Here is a 22,096-nt window from a genome sequence, read left to right as displayed (position 1 = left end):
ACCTAACACAGGACAACATCTCCTTCTTCCTAGTCTTTTTCTGTCCTACAGATGCAAGAGGCCAACAGGCCCATCTTGGCGCAGTTTACAGACACTGAACAAAGATGGTCTCTGTCCATAAGGCAGAGCTTTCAACTTAAAAGCTGTTCGTTTTTCCTACTTGCCTGCGTTAAACATGCCTCTGCCAAGCAATATTGCGTATTTGCTAAATATGCTTTAATTACTGCTTGGAACTGTCTCTCTGATCTTTTAACTATGTTATAAAAGCAGTTTTTGTAGCAATTAAAAGTAGGTTTTACCCCAGAGCATGCGCTCAGGTGCCCAGTGTCATGTTTCTGATAGTAACAGCATGTTAAAAAAGGATCTGAGCCAGGCATCAGCAACAAAAAAAGACAGAGGCCCTGATCCTGAAAGTATTTAAGCGCGTGCTTTAAGCCTTTCTAACCACAGTGATACATATGCCTAATTTTACCACAGTGTTTATTTAGAGTCGGAATCATATTTTGAATTCTCTTGGTTTAGGTAGAAGAATCACCGCCTGAAGGCAGCGCTAGAGCTCCTATTGAATTAGATCAATGGGACAGGATTAGGCCCACAATGAACCCCGTTCTTTATGAATTAGCACGGGCTTTGATCAAAATTAAGATCTGAAATGTGAACTGACGAGACCACCAGTGGCCACTTGAACATATACAAGTGAATGGGGTATTTTCACTTTTCAGGTCTGCAGTGAAATACGCACTTCTATATGTTTACAGCAAAATCTCTCATTCGTGTAAAATCTGGATCCCACAGATTTTGTAATATTTTTTAAATGACCATTTAATGAAATTTTAAATGAACATTTTGGAACAGACGTTGCTGTTGCATTCATTCACTCATTCGTTCATTCAGCGAGTTGTTTCAATGGCAGTCTGATGAAGGATGAAAAAAGGGAGCTGTCTTCCACGAAGATCTTAATCCTTAGCCCACTTCACACCTTCAAGCAGCACCTTCTCCTGTTTCACCATTAATATTCTGCTCATCCTACTTTTCCTGATTTGCTGTATTTTGTCTGTCTCGTGTAGGTTGTAAGCTCTTCAGGGCAGAGGAAACGTCTCTATTTATAAAACAGCCTGTGAAGTGGTGCTGCTGAATCAAGTGGTTTGTTGTAATAACAAGACATTTTAGTAGAAATCTGAAGTGGAAAAACAGTTTCCTGTGTATCCACCTCCAGGCTTTAGGAGAGACCAAGAAGCGGAAAAACTCCGGACTTCTTTCAGGTAGGAAGGCTGCAGGCCAAGGGAAGCTCTCACACCTGGGTTTCCCGTACTTTTTGAGTGAAACTAAAATAAAACGTCGCAACGATTAGAGCGGGCAGTCCCCACCTCCCATTGATTCTGCAGCTCAGAAAGACTTTCTTCTGACACCCGGGGCACATGTTCCTCATCGACATGCCCTGAGCCTCTGGAGGTAGCGAGAACAGGCAGGCACACACACGCATGCACCAAATGCTCTCATTCTCGTAAGGCACATGGTTTCCTGCCTTTGTGAGCCAATGACTTATTGTTTCAATGAAACTTACTGGCACTACCCAGCCCTTTGCCTTTTTTTTCCATTCAGGTAATATTGGCTATCATAAAAGTGATGTTTAATGGATAGAGTGGTGGTTCTCACATTTAGTGCACAGAAGTTACTGCCTTTAGTACCTGTAAAATCCGTGATGATTGGTAATACATTTTATCATCGTCATAAGTGCAACCATAAATAAATTTCATTTACACTTGGATTATAGAAAACGAGTCTGAACTCGTTCGCTTATCAAGGCATTGCAGATTTCATCTTACTATTCATGCAGCCTCTCAAATAGCTTCTTTGCTTCGTGGTATGGCTGAACTTGAAGCCGCTCTTTCAGAACAGTCATGCAGAGGCATTTAGTGTCACAGTTCAGTAGTGTTTTGGGCCACGGCATTTACTGCCACATTTCTAGTTAAAAGCTTTTTAGGGCACCATAAACCGCTGTTTGTAAGTGACTGTGCATTAGCTACCACGATTCCTACAAACAATAGCAGTTAATGTGCTTATTGAACTGCTTGGTACGGGCACGGGTTACTAAAGCAAGAGGAAGCCCAACAATGCCTGTATTATTGCATTCACAATAGCACAAGTGTGCATCGGCAAGCAGAATGCCTGACCTTGTTTCCCTGCAAAATTTGCCTGCTATTCTTTCTTCGTGGAAATACTTTCAGGTTTATTGAAGGAATCTTCCTCTATCCAATAGCAGCTTTATTTAATAAAGAACGAGGTAGCAAAGGCAGGCGAGCACATTGTCTCCGGGTATTTTTCATGGCATTTTTGCCCAGGACCGTGCAGTGGAGTAAGGAGGAGTGGTTTAAAAGCCTCCGACTGGAGAAAGTCTTTAATAGTAGTTGTTTTCAAAACACGAACCCAGTGCCAGTCTAAACCACACCGACAGGTTTTCGTAAATGGGCCCGTGTAGCACCAGGCACCTCCGCCCCGCCATTCACTGCCGGTGAGCTAAGGCATTTAAACTCACCTCTGAGGTCACTTTGAAGTCAAGTAGCTGAAGGCCCGGTTCCAACAGGTGGATTCTGGTTCTTACAGCGTGTGCACTGAAACCAAATTTCGCTCTGCAAACACGCTCCTTATCCCATCCCACGGCCTCTCAGCAGAAACGCTGCACCGTTCTCTCACTTCCTCCACTGAAAGATCCCCAGATTTTAAGCATTAGGAAACAAGGAAAGAGCTTATGAACAACACAGTTTTTTTCTCCTTACTCTTTTTTCAACGTTTATGCTTTTTTTAAGTGTACAAATTGCAAGCCAGTTAACCTTCTAAGAAATTACAGCTTTGCTGTCTCCTTTAAATCTAATATAAAATTGATACTAGGTTTAAGAAATAATTATGACAAGATCTTGATTACCACATACCTGAACCACAATTTAATAATCGGTTCTTGCCCTGTTCTGGCTTACAGCAATGCTGTGTCTTTAAAGAAGCTGATGAAAGACAATTCTCTTGCTCGTACTTCCTTAAACCCCAGGAATCTTGCTGTCTCTTTGGAACAGCTTATCAGGACAGAATGGTTTTCCCACTGGCCTTTTCTGTGGAGGCTAAATCAGAAAGCATTTGCTAAACAGCTGAGCAGGACAGGGGGAATAAGAATGCGTTTTAGAGCTTTTCTCTTCTTCATTAAAAGTGCAGCATAAGTCTGATGCAAGCATCCAAACCCTGCTGCACAAGCGGGTACACCTGGACGGACTCCTCGTTTGTAGGATATGAAGAGAGGCCAAAGATTGTTGGCTCTGTTACGTCAAGCATTGTGGGTGTGCCTCTATTTAAGACCATTTCAGACATTTTATTATTCAGCAAAACTCTTCTATAAAAATACAGATAAAACTCCTAACAGAAATCAGCTTAATAATGCCAGATCGCCTCCTTGCCGCTTGCTGTTGCAGCAAAGAAGTCCTGAGTGTCCCTGGGTACTCACATCGTATCCTGAGGGCTGGTCGTGGCAGGACTGAACAAAGAAAGCAGTCTTTGGGAAGAGAAACTGCTGCTTTCAGGTGATACTGTATGGATATTCTGGCAGCTGGGAGTGCCCAGGCCAAATCTGCCCCATTTACAGCTGGCAAACTTTGAAGAAATAAAATAAAACATCTTTTGTGACGTCACAAGGAAGCAAGATGAATTCACTTTAAAAGGCAGTGAGAAGAGAAACCCTAGAAATAGAAAAGATAGGGTTGAATAAGATTTCATTTATTTTTTGCCATCTGGGAATGAGAAGTGTAAGGGAATATTGTTCTTACCCTTATAAATGGATGATATCTTCTTGAATCCAGCTACGCCGAGGCCAAGCAAGGTTAGTGGTTCACATTAACAGATTCTAATGACATGAGTTTACAATAATAGTTTAATAGTTCAGTGTAACAGTGACTCATTGCTTATTACTATGTCGATAGGAATGTAAAGAGATCTCATTTGAAAAAAAAAAAAAATCTGTTTGGATAGTTCACATCCTTTCCTCCCTGCTCATGAATTCCTATGTCACTGACTGCGGGCTGCCAAAAATAGGATGGCTTTTCGTGTAGCTAAAGTCAAGGAAAACCTAGAATCAGGGAGACAGTAGGAGGATCCCACTGTCCTTACAAACAGAGCCTTCAGGAAATATTTATAGTGAAAGCTCTCTGAGAGCGCAGGAGATAGGAACTATCTAAGTAAAAGAAGGTATTTTGCAGGAAGAAGAAGAGTTAATGAATGCCACCAGCTCTCTGCTTTGATATTTTGCATCATGGGCATGTGAAGATTCATGTCCCCATCAGACATAGGCTCAACCTGTGCTTTTGTCTTAGAGAAGCTGCTCCACTTCAGCAGCAGGAGAGGAAGTTTCAGGGAACAACTCAGGAGAAGCCCTGTGGACTGACAAGGAGCCAGAGAAGAGCCAGAAGCGTCATGTCATCTAAAATCCGAGGCCGTTTTGCAGTTGCGTGCTCTTGCTGAGGTCTGTTTGGATCCCCGAGAATCTGGGAGTTGATGCCTTGAGCATCTTGATGTCTCGGTAATGAGGAAAGCACTCAAACCTCCCCGGAGAACAGAGAAATGAAGAAGGAGGCTCAGTAGGAGTCCTTTCATTTGCAGTCACCTGAAGCCGTACAAATCGTTTAAGTAGGAGAAGGGAACTGGGGAGGCACGAGCAACATATCTGTGAGTTAAATGCACTACCGTCACCACCCCTTAGGAAAAAAAAATCCCGCATGGCACCTCAGAAACAAACTGCTGAAGTGTGAAATCAGGCGGCAGGGAAAGCTGTCATAGAGGATCAGAAATTGATTTAATAGAAAAAAATCGACTGCTGCATAATTTGTGCAGATTGCTAGGAGAGAGAGAGAGAGATCCACGGCTCCTGAGGGTTTAACTGCGCGCACCGTCTGGCGAGAGGTGCAGAAAGCAAGATTTCCTAGCCGGCAATTCTACGTGTGCTGAATGCTTCCTCTTCAATACCCAACAATTAAAATCGATGACAAGATGCTAGGTAACAAAAGAAAATGACTGATCAATATGCATGTCTTGGAGCTGAAGAAAAAGCCGCCTGCCAAGAGCAGCATGCTGATGAGGCGAGATTTCTGAGAGCTCAGAGAGGAGATCCTAAAAGCTTCCATTCCCAGCGCTCGATAAAACAATGCAGCTAACCAGATGCCAGACGCAGTGCTAGGAGAGGTTAAGTCACCAAGGAGGCTAAAGAATAACTGTTAGGAAAAACAGGGGATATTCATTTTTAGAGGAAATAGCTTTGGAGTGAAAGCCATGATATTTCTCTTCTTTGCCTTTCTTTTGAAAGATCTCAAAAGCTCGTTAATGATACTGAAAAACTGGGTTCTTTTCATACCCGTATGAGGTTTTCGAGATGCTGAGACACTGACGCTTCAAGGCCAATGTCCATTTTAGTCCTCAAATTTCTAGCAGATTTCCAAACATTTCTGCAAATGTTGCTCTGAAGCAGCCCTCGTGGCTCGCCATGGCTCGGGCAGGACGGGGACCAGCACGTGGATTTTCAGGTTCATTTACCCACTTTTCCCATCTTCATGTCACTTTTTGTTTCCGAGGCGACAGATCACGGGCTGGCACACAAGCAGTTAAGCACCTCAGGACTTGCGGCTCCGAGATCCGTTCTGCTGACACCAACAGAAGGCGAGCATAGCCGCAGATTGGAGCCAGAAAAACGCTGCAAAAAAAAGTTTGTGAAAGGTCACTTTGTCGTAACGCCCACGTGGGCCTGAACACGTTTCCTCCGAGTCCATACTTTTCACCCTAAGGGGTGGATAAAGACCCGTTTTGTCACCTCGGGGGGTTGATTTCATCAGCAAACCCCACTGGGTTCATACCATGGAGCCCTCACGTTCTTACTGGGGGTTCTTCTCCCCTGGATCCTGCACCTCCTGGCCTGCCGGCCCCTCTGCTCTCGGCGCAGGTGAAACAAGCAGCTGGCCGCCGTACGGGTCAGCAAAACCCGCTGACCTTTTCCCCCGCAGGCTGGCACCCGGCCTGGCACATTCCTTTTTTTCTTCCTTCACGTGACCGCACGGTCGGGCTGGAAGCAGAACGAAATCTGTCCAGTCTGGGCCAATCTGAGCGCTTGGCAGTCGAGGAAACCCTGGCACGTTTCTCCCGGCGCTTCCGTGCTCCCAGCCACCTGCCACCCGCGTCCTCGCCCCCCCGGGTCTGCCGGGAAGGGGAGGTTTGAAACGGCAGCACGGGGCGGTCCTGCTGTCCTCAAAAGCAGCCCTGGACGTGGCACGCGGCTGTCCCCGCTCCACCACCAAAACCCAGTTAACCTAGGAACTGGGAGGAACGGGATTTGAAGCCCCTCTGCTGGCTGCCAGGCAGGAGGAATATCAACCGCGGCTGGTGCAACGCTCGTGCTCTGAACCCGGGGGTTTATCCCGTGCAACACAGGGCGTAATCATGTCCACAACTTGTGCACCACGAGGGGCATGTGTGCAAACCATCTCGTCCAGCTCAGCTGCAATAAAATGTGTCCGGAGGGCAGGGACAGCCCGAGCTCCATGGGCAGGAGCAGGATTTGGGAACGGCGCCTTGCTGAGGTGGGCTCTGCAAGAGGAACAGCAAACGCGGTGTTTGTAGATGAGACTTCACAACCATTCAACGCTTCACTCCGGGTTCAATCGTTTAAAGAATTACCGAGCAGCTCCGGAACGGCTACAACAATATTCCTCCTCCTCCTGCCTGCAGATTTTGCTTCAAAATAAACAAATGGCTGGGCAGGGCGTGATAGCGCTTATCAGGACATTCAGCCAGGTTCAAAGTCATCTCCAAGTCCTGCTGAGCATCAGCCGAACCACGAGCAGTTGCCCAGGAGTATTTGTACGCAGCAAACGCCTAGATGTCTAGGAAAACCCGATAGGTCTGACTGAGGTGCTTCAACTCGATGAGCGTGCTTTCCAGCAGCGCGAGCCTCGTGGGGTTTGTTTCTTTTCAGTGCCTGTTCAAATCCGTTGCCAGGATGATCAAACATTTTCCCAGCCATTTTCATGCGTGTTTTCTTCCCTGTGCTAATTTGCTGCCAGTAAATGTGCCCTCCGGACCAAGCAGTGTCTCTGTCGTGATACAACTACCATGTCGTGAAGAAGAGGAGTTGCTCCATCGGGGCAATGCTTTATCCACCACCCTCCGGCCCCAAAGCTCAGAGCATTTTGCACGTTATCGAACATCACCAGGTAAATGCTGTCCTCCAGAAAACAAGGGGATGGCGCCGACATTCCTGCATCACAGCTGCAAAAGGGAATGAAATAGAAGTTCCTTCCGGCACAAGAAGAATGGCAGAGAGAAAGGAGCTACCACAGCCCTGACCCCACCGGGCTCTGAGCTACGCTTACACTTAAATACAGGCGAAAATCACCCAGATAGCCGAGGGACACAACATCACATTGAAAGCGAAGGGATTCCAGTCTTTCCGAGAGGGAGACTCTCCTATTTGGCACTTCTTGACAGTGATTTCTACCTGGAATAATAAATTCTGGGATGATTTCCATATGGCTGTGCACACGCTAGCTTGCAGTGGCCATAGCACGGGCGTTGCTTCACAGCCTTTGCAGGGAGCAGTCCCTCAAGCGGCTCAGCACGTGGCCTCTCGCGATGTGAAACGCAGCTCGTCCTTGGCCTCCAGAAATGCCTTCCAAGCAACACTTCTCCGATTCGACGATCCTTCGTCTTTTCCCGTGGCAGGGCCTTGGCCCAACAGCTGCTGCGTTCGTAAGTTATTTCCCTGCTTTGGAGCCGCTCCAAGCCGCCCGCCTAAGAAAAGGGAGCTGGCAAAATCCTCCGGGTTGCTGCAGAGCAACGCAGTCCTCGCCAGCATCTCCAGAAAGGATGCGGAATAGGAGGTGAAACTCCAGCATCCCTGCTCCCTCTTGCTGCCGGGACACAACCATACCTCTCCCCGTTCCAGACACAGCCAAAAGCCCCCACTGAGGAAGCTTTTTAGGCAAAACAAGAAAACAAAAAAGAACCAGCCCATATTATTTCCCTCTAACACTTCCTTTGGAGGCCCAGGACATATTTTTCCGACGCCCAAGAAGGAGGATACTCAGCCCATGGGGTTTTTCTGCTTTATTTTACAATGTTTTGTCACAGGTAGCAAAAGTTTGCTCGTAAGGAGGAAAAACCACAGAACTGTGGAGTATTTTCTGAATGCCTGTACAACACAGATGCTTTTCTAAAGATGCATATCAGGATAGAAAGTAATATAAACATATCTGTATACATATAAAAATAAATGATTTGGTATTAACAGATTCAACGAGGACAATTTCAGGGAGGGAAAGAAACAAAATTTTTAAAAAATCATCATTTTTTAAATCTCTTTTTTCAATGTGTTCGAAACTTTGACCTTCCACTGAGCACCAAGGAGGGGAAAAGGGAACCGTGCTGCCACTGAGCCACGTTTACAGTAAGTGCATTTTGTCATTCACAGATGTCACACTTCATAAAGTCAGCGTGCCAAGACAGATATAAAAATGTCAGAAGTGCATAAATTGGATTTTACTCTGAAAAGGATACACACTTAAACCACGTATTTTACATTTTAGGGATACTACTCCACTTTACTCCACAGTAACTATTTTAACCATACAAATTTTAACCGCTCGTAAGAAAGCAGCATTCAGGTAACAGCAATACCTGCGTTGCATCCGAGCCAGGCGGCCAGAAGGACCACGACACAGGGAGCTAGGTGATAACCAGACCTAGCCTAAGCACTGACATCTTTCAGAATCATTTGGAATTTCTTTACTGGAAGTCTGAGAGTTTAGAAATCCAGCTCTGGTTTTTGACTTCCCTTCCAGAAGCAGCGCTTTCTCCGTTCAGCAGTCACCAGGTCATTTATTACAAAGCTGACACTTACTCTTTTTGCTGCTGTTGTTTTTCCCTCACTTGCAACGTCCCAAATCCCAAACAACACCAGCAGGACCCACGCCGAAGGCGGTGCTTACGGCTGAATCTGCCTCCAAAACCCTCAAGCTATTTTCGGTGCATTTTCCTTAGAAGAGGCTGCGAGAGGCAAAGGAGAAAAAGCCTCGGACGCTCCCCATCCTCATCCAGGACTCCCTCAGGCCATGGCAGGGAGCGCTCGGTGCCCGTTTCTCCACCGTGGAGCGGGCAGGCTTCTCCCTCCCGCTCACAGCGCAAGCCCCGCAGCTCCAGAGCTGGCAGCACGGACCATTGCCTCCCTCTAGTGTCTGCTCCAGAGCCTCCTGCTTTTGTTCCTGCCCCTGGTAAGCTACCGGACGAGTTCTTTCAGCTCTCGATTGGAGAGGAATCTGGTTCAGTCCTGTGAGTGATGACCCGTAATTAATGTTGATAGACACTCCGGAGTATGGGAATTCACCAAGCCCCAGGAGTGACTGGGGATCAAGCAGCCTCCAGAAACTCTTCTGTAATTAACATTTAACGATTATGCAGAAGCCCCAAGGCAAGCAGCTGGCTGTTTCTGCAGGAGAGGCCTGAGGGCAATAGGACACGAAGATGAACTATTTAGAAACCCATCATCAGCTTAACTTTTCTCCTCCCATGCCCGCGGGGCTCCTTATTGGAGCTAACAAGGCAGGAAGATGCAAATGTCACCTTGGCACGATGGCAGCAGTTGTGTTTGCAGAAGGGACTGAAAAATACCCAGTTTGCAGTCCCAAACTGCCCCATAAAACGTGTCCACACGTGTTGCTGCGTTCAAATCACGGACTGACTGCTCCCAGCCGGGAGGAAGCAGCAGCAGCACATTCCCAGGACTTTGCAGCAACCCCTGGTAAGCGAACATTCATTTCTGGTGTGGGTGAGGAAAAGACTTGTGCGCACATTCCTGTCTGAGGAACTCAGCCCTGGTAATGCTTTAAAGCACATCTTTAAAAAAAAAAAATCAAATCCACCTTAAAAATGTAAACTAGTAAACCATTAAGCTGTAAAATCAACATGAGTCAGGGGCTGAAGTAAGGAACAAAGAGGCAGAGTTCAAGCAACTGCAGATACATAAGCAAGATTCCCCTCTTCCCAATTAGTGGGTAAATATTTAGTGAAAATCTGTTTAATATACCAATAGGTCACTTGAAAACACTACTTGGGGCAGAATTCTTGCCCACACGCTAGTGACTCCGCTGGTTAATTCAAATATGCTCTTTCCTATTAAGGGAACATTATCTTTTATAATTTAAACAGCCCAATCTACAATTCAGTACACTTTTTATTTGATATTTATCCCTGTGCCTTTGAGGCATCCCAAAAGCTGATGTACTTCTGGCAGGCTCTTAAAGGTCGCACAGTTTAAGAGCCGGACCCACGTAGGTGCCCAGCTCTGTTCCTCTTCAAGTCAATGAGCAAAAGCATCCTGCACTTTGTGTAGCGAGGCCTTCCCCTGAAAATACAGATTTAAAGACTGATTCTCTACTAACGAGTGCGTCTGTTGTAAACATTTAACAAGGTCTGGGAATATAAAATCCTGGTGTAAGACATGCTACTTAATCACATGTCACCTGAACACAGGCAGACACGCTGCAGGAGCGTGTCCTTCCTCGCAGTTCTCGCTTCAATGAGCAAAAAAAATCACTTCTGTCAAATCTGGGGGACTACCTCGGAAAGTGCAAGTGTCAAGGGATTTACGCTGTAAGTGAACACGGAACGGGAATCCTGTGATAGAGCTTAAGGATGGAAACATCCACAGAAAATAAACTGAGTTCAGTGATTCTGCATTAGTTCTAATGACAAGGATAACGGCGCTGATTTTGCTGATATTGCTAAGAACAGAGGTAGAACCATTCATTTCTTTGCATTGCTTTGACAATTAAAATATTCTGTTCTTTTGCAAACAACGACCAAGGGAAACAAAGAGAGGCCGGGGACTGAGCACACACATTCCCCTGTGCTGCCCAACAGCAGGGCTGCAGCACAGCCCAGAAGATGTGGTCAATTTTGGTGCCAAAATTGGTCATTCTGGTGCTGGCCATTCCCCAAGGGGGAACCAGAGTCCGAAGCCTCCCCTCCTGCAGATCACCGAGCAGCCGTGGGATTTCACTGACATGTTAAAAAGACACCAACCCTAAACGTCGCTATAGCCCTTAGAGAGCTTTTAAAATGGCATGACAATTTTGGTTAAAAAAGCCTACAGTTTGAGGCTTTTATCATTTCCTATCTTATACCAGCATTTTATGTTCCCAGGTCTCATTAAATGCTTACAATTGGCCTTCCCATGTTAGTGACTCAGTTTTTAAATGTGTATTTCCCGTATCTCCAGTAAAAGTTCTTACTACACGAAATGCTGGACGCTGTTGCTCACTGACTCGAACAGGAACAGCCGGGCAGTTCCTTTATCTCCCCTTACAGGTTAAGAAAAAGAGAAAATTCTTTGCTCCCAGTCGCAGGCTCCAAACACCGATTGTGAGGATCCAAGTTCTGCGGTGGTGAAAGGCACCGTGTGAGCGACACCGTGGTCCGAAGGCACAGGCAGGATAAATTAAAAAAGAGCAGCCAGCACTCGTAACTTTGTGTCACGGCAGCATGAGGGATTTTGCCAGTCTTGTCCAGAACCATTTTTTGGTGCAAGGATTGGTGTAATCGCAGATTGTGATGAACCGTAGGATACTTGGAAACTCGTTCTTCATGGCTTTGCACTTCACTGGAATCAGCCGTTTGAGACGGGCGCCTGAAAGATGAGCACAGGCAGAGGATCACACAGAGCCCCAGTCAGATCACAGAATCACAGAACGGTTTGGATCAGAAGGGATCTCAAAGCCCACCCAGTGCCACCCCCTGCCATGGGCAGGGACCCCTCCCACCAGCCCAGGCTGCCCCCAGCCCCATCCAGCCTGGCCTTGGGCACTGCCAGGGATGGGGCAGCCACAGCTCCTCTGGGCAGCCTGGGCCAGGGCCTCACCGCCCTCTGAGTGAAGGATTTCTTCCTCATATCTAATCAAAACCCACCCTCTTCTAGTTTAAAGCCATTACTCCTTGTCCTAACCCTACACCCCTGACCAAGAGTCCCTCCCCAGCTCTCCTGCAGCCCCCTTTAGGCCCTGGCAGGCCGCTGTGAGGTCTCCCCGGAGCCTTCTCCTCTCCAGGCTGAACAACCCCAACTCCCTCAGCCTGGCTCCACAGCAGAGGTGCTCCAGCCTCTGAGCATCCTCGTGGCCTCCTCTGGACTCACCCCAACAGGTCCCTGTCCTTCTGGTGCTGGGCCCCAGAGCTGAGCACAGGGCTCCAGGTGAGGTCTCACGAGAGATCCTGTATGCATTTTCTCCTCACAGCAGCACACACATCACAAGATCCAGGTTTGGTCCCGATTTTGTGTCATCTCAGCACAATGCACCTAGCTCTCACCCTGCAGAGCAAGTTTCTGAATCACAAACCCTCTGCTAAGGACGTTTCAGCCAAATACGGATCAGGTCCCACGCTTCATCTAGCCTGCGTACGGCAGCTTGCGCTGAGCCCATCTGGGAGTGGTGGGGGCCTAACAAAGTGCAGATATAAAGGGACAAAGCAGTTTCTTGTCAAAAGCAACCAGGAGTACAGTCCTGAGTACTTGCAGATGTGCTTGGAGATAAAATTGAGACACTAAGCTTCTTCTAGATGGTCAGCTCTGCTGGGTTACCTCCAGGTCTTTCTCTTCCTGCCCCGAATCGCTCAGATAGGCTGCAGAGAGGGGCTGCGAGGAATCACTGATAACAGGAACTGCTTTTTGGAGGCACGCACACCATCAGACAACCGTCCCTGTGACGACTGCTGCTCGAAGGAGCAGCTGCTCCGGAGAGGAACCTCTCCCCGCACAACTTTCCACAGGGACACCCGCCACCAGCTGAAGCCTGCTGCCCAGCGCGAGCGCTGACGCCGAGACCTGGGCGAGGCAAGGACACGATCTGGTAACCGCAGCAGGTGCTTCGGTGATCTGTGAAGTCACACAGCCTGTCACCGAACCCCGCTGGGGTTAAATTGCCTCACGCAAACGAGTCGCGTTACTTCTGCGAGCCTGCACTCACACGCGTGTTTTTACAGGCAGGGCTCAGGCTTTACGTTCACATGTGCCTTTTTTTCCTTTTCCTGCTGGTCTAACTACAGACGTAACGCCAGAACCGAAAGGTTTTTGCTACAAATTCTTCTGGTTAGGGGCTGATGCTGTGCGCTAGGGATGCTCAAAGGATTAATGGCCATGACAGGAACTATTGTGTCAAGGAAGGTGCAGCTAATTCCCAGCTCTGCCACCGGCTTCCAGTCTAACTTCTGGCATGTCATTCGTAACACCACGTCAAACCCCGCACCTAGAAAAGACTCGGTATGTGGACACTCCCACAGATATTACACAAGCCGTGCTGCACCTACTCCCCAGGAGCACAGACAAGTGTCGGCTGACTGCTGCTTAGAGAGAAGCAACCTGAACAGATCTGACGGAAACAAACGGATGGTTTCTCAGTTCAGAACAAAATCCGGAACAGATTTTTCCCATCGACGTTGAAAATTCATTCCCTGTTTTATCTTCCTACCCACGACACTCAAGGATCCCTGCAGAAAGGTGCTCGTTCGTTCACTGAAATCCCCAGCGTTTACTCACACCCTGCGTTTGTTACAATACTTTTATCTCTGGCAGCACATTTTCTGTACGGATCTCCCAGCACTTTCCCAAGCTGCCCAACCTGCAGGCAGCCACGACATCCCCCGAGCGGGTCGTGCACCCACTTGGCAGCCAGGGCACCCCAGCCAAGCTTCTCCCCTGCAGTCACACAGAAGGTCAACGGCGGGGCAAGGGACCAAGTCCAGGCCCCTGCCTGCACGACCGAATTTATAAAACCACTGTCAGTTTTAGTGGCTGCTTCTACCGGTGATAAATTTGTTTGCTCAGCGAAGGGCATTAGCCGCGGGGCAACCCCCGTGCCTGGGTGGACTTTTACACGTGTGAAACGTCGGTCAGTGGAAAGAGCCCAGGTCTGAGACAGGGTTACTGCTTCTGTAGCTACAAATTATCCATTTTCTCCTCTGTCACCTGTATTTATCTCATCTATTTAATCACATCTAGGACTACACCTCATTCTGCATTTGCGCAGTGCCCAGTAGCATGGCGCTGATCTCAGCCGGAGCTTCAGATGTTACGGTAGTACAAGTTATGATGTTGACAGGCGATTTTAAATGGGATGTTTGTGAGATCTTACCTGGGGAAAGACTAAGAGCAAATTTGGTCTGAAAGTCACATTCGTCGCTTTCCAGGTAATCGTCTGAAATGACGACCACCATCCTCCGACACCTGAAATCGAAGCAGTCGAGGGAGAAAAAAATAAAATGTCAATGGAGACAATTCTCATCCTCACCGGGAAAACTACGTATTCCTCCCAATGAAAAATGAAAACTCCCAATGAAAAATGAACCCAAGAACTGTGTTCCAGCAGGAATTAACTACAGGGTACAGACTACTGACAGACAGACAGCTGCACCACACGCAAAAACTTGATTACACATACACTGGACTACTACAAGATGAAGAAATAGCAAAGTCCAGATTGTGCAATCTTTATTTGGTTCTCTGTTTATCTATTATAAAAATGCCATCTTAATTATCTGCTCGCATGCTCCCTTCAATGACTGAGCATCGCTAATATGAGAATTAAGCGGACAGAGCTTTATTATACTCACATTACTGTGAATTCACCTCGCACAATAAATTTGAGCTTTATTCGCCGATTTCTTGCTTACGTTCGTTTGAGGTGCCTGGCTGCAAACTACATGTTAGGCTCTTTAGGGAAGGCTTTGCTGTGTGCAAACTCCTGCCTTGGGGTTTTGCACAGAGCTTAATTTGGCAGGACTGTGGGAGCAAAAGAGCTCCAAAGGTCAGTATTTCCCCTCTTTGTGCTATAAAGTACTTGCTGTAGGTAAGTCTCCATCTAGGGAGTTGTTTTTATGTCACACAACTCCCAGCCACCCTTGAGTCCCACAGAGGTTTGAAGGACCCTTGAAGTCAGTGCCAGAACCCATACCAGCGCTGTCCCTGCAAATTCTACGCTGTGGGGTGGAGCCAACTCAGTTTGGAAATGTATTCATTGAAAGATCCCCTTCAAGGATGCAACTGCTGGATACTCCAGCCAAAGAAAAGGAATCGAGTGTAAGCAGCACCGCTATGATGGCGTCTTCCCTGTGAACTGTGAAGCTACGTGTTTGGGAATGCTCGAGTCTTCGCTCTTGAGCTGAGAGCATAAAACAAACCCCATGAAGACATCCTTGTGGATTTTTCCTGCTTCACCGGCCCCACACTGCGGACACCATGGTAAAACGGACGCGATGTTCCATTACACTGAGCTGTCCCAAGCAGCCACGGTCTGCTTACCTCCTTTCTATAAGTTCTCCACTGATGGACCACACACACGTTCCTGGCAAGACATCCCGATCAAAGACGCAGAGCTTCAGTTTGAACTCTGTTTGTTCCAGCTCTCTGATCATCTCCTGGACAAACTGAAGGTCTTTCTGACAGTAGCAGATAAAGGCATCAAACAGCTCTGTTCCGTTCCCTGAAACCATGAAAAATTTAGCTGCCATCTTCTCCTACAAACGAACTCCTGTAGTGAACATTCGCTAGCTCCACAGCCTTTGACAGACAAACTCTGCACCAAGCTTGCTAGGGCAATTTAACGGAGGGGAGATGGAGCGTGGAAGATCTGGAGGGAGCAGAGTACCCCAGAGGGCGCAGCCTGGAGCCCTTCTGCTCTGGCCTCTCACTGGAAGTTACACAACTAAAACACCCGTGTGGCTCTGGGTCCTGCCTCTCTCGTTCAGGTCACAGGGACAGAAGCTTCCCAACCCAAACCTTCCTGCAGGCCGTCACCCCACAACGTCTGCTGAGGCAGGAGTTAGCCCCTGAAGTTTAGAACCCGTGGTTTTTATGGCTAACGTTTTAAACTTGGTACCCGGAGTCACATCCTAACTACATGGCCCTGTTTGCCAAAGATGTTTAAGGCTGGCAGTTCTCGTTTATTTAGCCAACATTAAAGCTCCGTATTTTAAGGGCCATGGGTCTCGTAATTAAGCACCTTAATATGGCCGGATAGTTTTCCGCTGTGTTATTTTATTTCCGTGTCAGCGTCACTGCATGTATTGTGAAGTTTTTTATGCCAGTCGAAGCCTACGACGGTGAAAAATAGGTCAGGCTCCGAAAGCTGATGAGAAAAGCAGCAAGCCGGCAGGCAGATGCAGCCCGAGCAGCGCCCAGTCAAGCAGAAGGGGAACTTGGCTGCCAGGCCCCTCACCGTGTGCGGGAGGGGAACAGAGCTACCGGGGGTCAAGGCAGGCAAAGCTGCTGTGTACGAGCACCGATGTGTTCGCTGGTCTGTGGACGTTTGGTGAGGACAACGATGTCCCCACACACAGCAAAGGCGGCCACGCAAACTCGGTCTAGCCAGAGGAGCTTCTGAAGAAGCGAGCTGACTCCTTTCTGCCCACACGGATATCAGCGTAGGATGCCCGCTCCCTCAGCCCACAGCTGCACGCACGCACGGAGCTGTGCTTCCTCTCTCCCTCCACCTCACACCCCGCAAAACCCCGCTTCCTTTTTATTTGAGCCGGTTCGATCTGCTGAGGTGCTGTGCGGCCGTGGCAGCCGGCTCGGAGATCCTTCCCCTTTACTCCAACCCGCCGCGCTGCCTGCTGCTCCGGGCCAGGCTGCGCAAAGGGACCCGCTTCTGGGAAGTCTCCTCCCAGGCACCGCCAGCGGGCTCCGTGCCAGGCTGTTTCTGGGTACAGCGCTCCCCAGGGCCGCTTCTCTCTCTGCCCAGGGAAAAATGAAAATGCCTGCAGACTACCAAAGCATTCCGGCCTGGGTTATATAAAGGCACTGGTACTGAAACCAAACTGCTTTTCTGCGCTTCTCACGGGGGTGCGCTGGGCAGCTGAACACGATTTCCACGTGAGGCATCGTGCAGCGGTGTGACCGCGGGCACTCACCGTACGGATCGTCCCTGGTGGTGATGCCCATCAGCTCCGACGTCTTCGGCACGCTGCTGTCTACCGCCGGCACCTGCAGCGGCTGGTCAGCTTGCTGCTGCTTCCTCTTCAAGTACTTCTTGCAGTCCTCCTCTGCAAAAACACAGCAGCAACACGTGAGGCTCCTGGGATGGTGCTTTCACACTGCAGAAGCTCTTCGAAACGGGAATATCTATGTCATGGATTAGGGATATTAAGGAGTAAAACCCTGCCTGGTTTTCTTTGGTGTCTGTTTGTGGACGTGTAGGCCTGGAGTTTATCTAACCCCTTCTCAAACCTCTCGTTGCTGCCTCCACCATCTCCTCTAGCATTTAGCTCCCGAAGGTCACTCTTGCTGTGTAAAGAACTCTCCTCTGTTTGTTTTAAACTTCAGCTCTAGTATATCCCCATACACTCTAAGCAGCACGCCTCATGGATGTAACAAGTCTTAACCTACTGCAGGCTGCCATTGCTGTGATGTTGAAGTATTTAACAATGTCAGATAACTTGGGGCAGGGGGAATCTCAGTTAGAACTCCTCCTGTTTTTCCTTTTAGTAATAAATGTCACACAATGGCTGATTTCACACCACCAGCCTTCGTAAGCCAGAGCTGTAGGTCACGATGAGTACGTGTGCTCATCACAAACAGGAGGGACAGGCAAAATTCCAGCAAGCCCCTGAAACAGGCTTTATATTCTCCAACAGCTATCAGAAATCTTCTTTTAGCTCAGGCGCTGGGATAACTCAAGGGCAAGAAGGTCTGCTGCTATGAATTTCCCAACCAGAACAGCCGTGATCTATTACAAACAGATTTTATTCAAAAATGAATGGTAAATCTAATATACTAAAGTCTTTGGAGAAGTGACAAGAAATCCTGCAGCCTCTGCTACCCTGCAACGCACAATTACAGAAGAACTTGAAAGTAAAAGGAGATTTGAAACTGGCAATTACCAAAAAGACGAACCTCCCATCTGCCTTCTGCTGCGCTTAATATTCAGAAACAAAAAGAAACCAAACAAGTAGCCGTCAGAAAGCACCAGTCGCTCTGAGGGTTAGGCTGAAAAAGCGACAGAGGTGGCTGGCACAGCAGCCCTGGCAGAGGGAAGGACTGCCTGCAAGCATCCTGTCTGCAGTTACGAGCAGGTCCCCGGGAAGCCCAGCTCCTGAAGCCCCATCCTCTGCTTCCGTCTCGCTGCTTTGCATCCCCTGAGTGCATTATAACAAGGAGTCAGATCTGATGAAAGCTTTTCCTCAGGCTGAGGCATCCCCAGTCCGCCTCGCTTCCCCCTTTCTCCCCAGTTCGTCAGCACAGAGAGGAGTCAGCCGCGTTCTTTACCACCCAGATGATTCAGACCTCAGGTCTTTCCCCGCTGAAGCACGTTTTGAGTCAGGTAAGCCCGTGCCTTTGGCATCATCACCGAAGCTGCTTTGAACTGGCTGACGGGCCGAGAAGTTGCACGGGAAGGGTTGGTGGCAGCACCTTCGCTGTGCCTGCTCCGGTGGGTAGCCAGGCTGGCAGTCCAAAATATCCAGTGCTGTGTGGGCAACAATTGGCAATTATTTATATAAAGAGTTGATCACAGGATCAGCTCTTGCTACGGAGGTGTTCTTTTTAAATGTATTTGTTCTCTGTCTTCTCTTCTTCTTTCTCCTCGTTGCCGAAGTGGCATCTGTGCCGGCCTGAGCTGAGTTTCTGCAGCTTGGTCCCCAGCTTGGTCACCTCTCCACTCCCAGCTCGTTCAGGTGTTTGCTGGTTCACCCGGACCAGACACGTGCACAGATTTTTGATGGCATCGTGCTGCAATCCCACCTATTCCTGCAGGATAAACCTGAACTGCCAGTGAACCTGAAAGGATGAAAGACCTGCAGTAATTTGGCGTGGATCAGTCCCCAGCAGGAATCACTGCCTGGTCAGGCACAGGTTAATGAGAACGAACAAGAGTCAAAGACAACTCCGAAGGTCCAAGAAGAAACGGGATGCAAACCAGCCCATGGAGCAGCAAGAAGGTACTCCAAGCTAAGGTACACCATTCTGCCCAGCATCTAGTAACAACACGGTGTCGGCTTTACATTCTTTGAACGGTCAAACAAAGCCTGAGATATTGGAAAGAAAGAATAAAAGGTATTGGAGAGGATAAATCCATGAAACCCAAAGTGCAAAAGATAAGCATGTGGTCCTTGTAAGAGAGAGAACAGACCCACGCCCTGTCAAGCAGGAAAGCAGCACTTGTAACTGGTCAGGAAGACTTAAAAATCACTGAGCTTTACATCCCTAAAGATGATCGTACAATGAAATAAGCTGCTGAGAAAAATTAAACATAGGGCACATCTGCTAAGATGGAAAAGCTGCACCCCGCAACGTCCGTACTCCAGACAGCGTAACCAGGGGAGCTGCTGCCTGCTGCCCTATGGCACAGGGTGGCCCCAAGGGACACTGTTCAGGACTGCAGGAGACCCCAATTTTTGGCATCCTAAACATTTCGCGCGGCCATCCAGCAAGGAATGGAGCGCGTGATGAGGAGAGGGGACTGGTTCTGAAGAAGAAACCACAAACCAAAAGCATCCTTTGGAGCTGCACAGCATCAAGTCGTGTTTAACGGGGACGCTGTGTCCCAAAGGAGCTCGGCTGATTTGCCCCCACGAGGGCATCCAGCGTCATTTGAGAGATCCTGGAGTGCCCGAGACCCCTGTACCTGCAGGTACAACACTGGACTTATAATGACCTGCATCCATCAGGAGGTAGAGGCCATGCGGGACGTCCTGAGGCCTGTCATACAACCCGAGATGCCTTTGTGGGGGCAGCTGCATCGTGCCCCAGATCTGCACCTCCTGTAACGGAAGCACAGACCACAGGAACCTCGATACTGATGTTTTAATCTCTGAGCTGAATCCCACAGCTGAAGTCCTAATACGTGAAGTCCTAGTACACGAAGATGCCTTTGGCATCAGGACATACCGCACATGACAGTTTATGCAACCGTCCATTGTCTTTCCTCTTATAAAATAAATAGCTCCGACTTCTGCAAGAGTTTGGAGAACTAGCAACAGACTGCAGGCCACAGCTGCAATCCTCAGCCAAAAATCATAAAAGACACGAATGGCCACACTGGGTCAGGCTGTGGGTCCATCTAACTGTCCAAACAATGGTCAAAACCAGATGTCTAAGGGAGAACAGAAGAATAAAGTAAACATGGAGTGATATTTTCCAAAATTAATCTTTTAGCTATAATCTGTTTGTAAAATATACATTCTGGACAACTCGCAGTTCAGACATTTCCTGAGCCAGTGGCAATATTTTTGTACCGAATAACCCTCAGCGGGTTTTTCTTCCAAGAATTTATCCGTCTCCTCTTATCAGCGTGGCCCACAACTGGGCTAAACTTGTGACTTTCCTGGAGCTCTGGCTCCTCCCGCTCACCCCGCTATTGTCTGTCCGGGGTCTGAAGAAGTCAGCCCACTGCGCTCCCTCCTGGGGGCTCGGCCAAATTCGGGGCCACGAGCAGCCTCGGTGAGCGATGCACGCCGTTCTTCTGATACCCCGGCTCCCTCACGCAGCTGCAAGCTTCTGCTGCCGGTTATGGTCAGGGGATCACAAAACATACTGATTTTTGTTTTTTCTTTCCTCAAGCAGAGTCTTCAGAGCGTTCTTCATTGGGTAGAGCAGCGGGAATACAGGAAAGCCCTCCGTCGGTTCTTAGTCAGGCTCTCTACGTAGCCACATTCCTACATCTTCAGTTCTTGCAGTAACAGGAAATGAGATTTATTATTTCTTCATCGGTAACCCAGTAAACTACACGCTATAACACCCGGCTTCAGAGCCGCCTCTGGCTTTGGAAGTGCTTCGGCAGTGAAGTTCCCCTTCAGTTCTTACAGCCGGCTTCCCTGTGAATTCCTGCAATCACGAGCAGAGTCTACAAAGCACGGGTTATAAAAGCAGCTGTGGGGTCTCCACATTCACTGCTTGTGCTGATTCTGCCTCGTAACTTTTCAGTTTGCATGGAAATGAATTTCCCCTCCGGTACCCAGACCCGACAGGTCGTTCTGCACATCCCTCACCCCAAATATCCTCCTACCACCCCACCACTCTCACACTGTCCAACCCCTGAGCCTCCTCCTGGCCCAGCCTGCCGAAAGCATCCTTGGACGTGTTAAAAGGAACTGAGTGGGGCCTCTGGATAAGATGAGGCTCGCGATTGCTTCGCAGGGCTCACGGTTAGCAGAACCGGGGCGCGCTCCTCCCTTCTCTCCTGGAAGCCCTGTGAGGAGGTGCCGGGAAGGGGCTGCTGCGTCGGTGTGTGACCGAGCAGCACCCCCTGCCCCCCGAAAAATCCCCAGCAAGGAGACGTGGAGCTCAGTTTAGCCTCACACTCCCTCTGGGGACATCCCCAGGAGAAACCCGGGGTCCTTGTGCCCGTTTCCATCTCACCCCCGGCCTCCCCCCGCCCCGAGCCCCGAGGTGCGGCCGCGCCTCACCCACGCTGGCGGCCAGGTCAACCAAGACGTCGTGGCGCTCCAGGCGGTGCAGGAGCTCGAGCAGGCGGCCCACGGTGGCCCCCCCGGGGCAGCGGCTCTGCCACTCGTCCAGCAGCGCCCCGGTGGGGTCGGGCAGCGCCTCCAGCCGCCGGATCTCCAGGTACTCGCAGCCCAGCTCCTCGGCCAGCGCCGTCCAGTCGGCGGCCGCGGCGGTGCGGGGGTTGAGGTAGAGGCCGAGGCGGCGCCGCACGCCGTAGTTGAGCGCCACCATGGGCACGGCGGCCAGCTCCGGGGGGCAGCCCGAGGCTGAGGCCGAGCCCGCCGGGGCCGGGGCCGGGGCCGTGGCCATGGCCGGGGCCGCTTTCGGCTTCTTCCCTCCCTCCCCCGGCTGCCCTCGGGCTTCCCGCCCCGCCTCGCCTCACGGGGCAGGGCCCGCCTCTGCCTCTGCCTCTGCCCGCTGCCGCCCCCGGAGGGAGGCGAAAGGAGGAAGGCTGCGGGATGGAGGAGCCTTTTATTTATTCACTCATTTATTTATTTATTTATTATTTAAAATCCAAGCGGTTGGCCCAAATAGCACTGCAGGAATCCACATTTTCTGTTATTGCCAAGCTCCAGGCTTCTCTAAAGGATC

The 22,096-nt window shown here is 49.3% G+C and overlaps 1 protein-coding gene across 1 annotated transcript; it reads right to left on the bottom strand.

Annotated features, from left to right (window-relative positions):
- Positions 1–8,112: 8,112 nt before the first annotated feature.
- Positions 8,113–21,892, bottom strand: MYD88 (MYD88 innate immune signal transduction adaptor). The gene is made up of 5 exons (XM_048062427.2): positions 21,466–21,892; positions 16,975–17,106; positions 15,365–15,545; positions 14,199–14,290; positions 8,113–11,704 (listed from the first exon to the last, which is right to left on the bottom strand). The coding sequence occupies exons 1-5, from the start codon at positions 21,812–21,814 to the stop codon at positions 11,550–11,552; spliced, it is 909 nt and encodes a 302-aa protein (XP_047918384.2). The 5' UTR covers positions 21,815–21,892; the 3' UTR covers positions 8,113–11,549.
- Between the last annotated feature and the right edge of the window lie 204 nt (positions 21,893–22,096).

Source organism: Anser cygnoides, chromosome 2 (genome assembly GCF_040182565.1).
Source record: "Anser cygnoides isolate HZ-2024a breed goose chromosome 2, Taihu_goose_T2T_genome, whole genome shotgun sequence".
Taxonomy (NCBI): Eukaryota; Metazoa; Chordata; class Aves; order Anseriformes; family Anatidae; genus Anser; species Anser cygnoides.
This window is presented reverse-complemented; position numbering and strand designations above follow the sequence as displayed.

Coding starts and splice junctions, on each gene's coding strand:
- MYD88 (XM_048062427.2), bottom strand. CDS start 21,814: ATGGCCACGGCCCCGGCCCCGGCCCCGGCGGGCTCGGCCTCAGCCTCG. Junction 17,107..21,465: donor TGACCTGGCCGCCAGCGTGG/GTGAGGCGCGGC, acceptor GTGTTTTTGCAG/AGGAGGACTGCAAGAAGTAC. Junction 14,291..15,364: donor GGAGAACTTATAGAAAGGAG/GTAAGCAGACCG, acceptor CTTCGATTTCAG/GTGTCGGAGGATGGTGGTCG.